The 575-nt window shown below is 31.7% G+C and overlaps 1 protein-coding gene across 1 annotated transcript in view; it reads left to right on the top strand.

Moving 5' to 3' along the window:
- The first annotated feature begins 384 nt into the window (after window positions 1-384).
- The window catches only part of LOC107681923 (protein APCDD1-like), a 4,195-nt gene continuing 4,004 nt past the window's right edge, over window positions 385-575 (top strand). Inside the window, exon 1 of the mRNA XM_016478296.1 lies at window positions 385-575. Coding sequence (XP_016333782.1) covers window positions 403-575 — 173 coding nt within the window. The 5' untranslated portion in view covers window positions 385-402.

The following is a 575-nucleotide window of genomic DNA, read 5'->3' as shown; positions in this document are numbered from 1 at the left end:
TTATATATATATATATATATATATATATATATATAATGCAAAAAAAATTGGTTCTAAAAAAATAATTTTAATTTTTAATAATTAAAAATAAATGTAATAATCTTATTAAAAATATTATCTTAAACAATCTGTATCAGGCAAAAAATTTATATATATATATAATTTTTTTCTGAAAAAAAAAAAGATTGTGTATATCACAGTGGAAAAAGTAAAAATAAATTGGAAAAAAAACCAGCTTTATCCTATTTATGTTATATATCAAAATGCTAAATAAAAATATTAAAATTTTGTGTATCATAAATTGATACTCTTAAAACCTTAATGTTTCTAAACAACATATCTCTATATATACATAGATGTATATTTAGCTAGCTGTCTGTGTTTGGTGTTCCAGTGAGTCAGATGCGCGTGACACCGATGGATCTGGCGAGCACGTCTTTGCTGAATGTGTTTAAAGGGAACGGCTGCGGTGTTCAGGGCTCGTGGCAGGTGGGCGTGGAGCAGGACGTGACTCCGACCAATGGCTGCGCGGCGCTGGGGCTCCGCCTCCCGCACACAGAGTATGAGCTCTTCCG

The sequence above is a fragment of the Sinocyclocheilus anshuiensis genome, unplaced genomic scaffold (assembly GCF_001515605.1).
Source record: "Sinocyclocheilus anshuiensis isolate Anshui unplaced genomic scaffold, SAMN03320099.WGS_v1.1 scaffold2198, whole genome shotgun sequence".
Classification (NCBI taxonomy): Eukaryota; Metazoa; Chordata; class Actinopteri; order Cypriniformes; family Cyprinidae; genus Sinocyclocheilus; species Sinocyclocheilus anshuiensis.
Note: the sequence above shows the minus strand (reverse complement) of the source record. Positions and strands in the feature narration are given on the sequence as shown.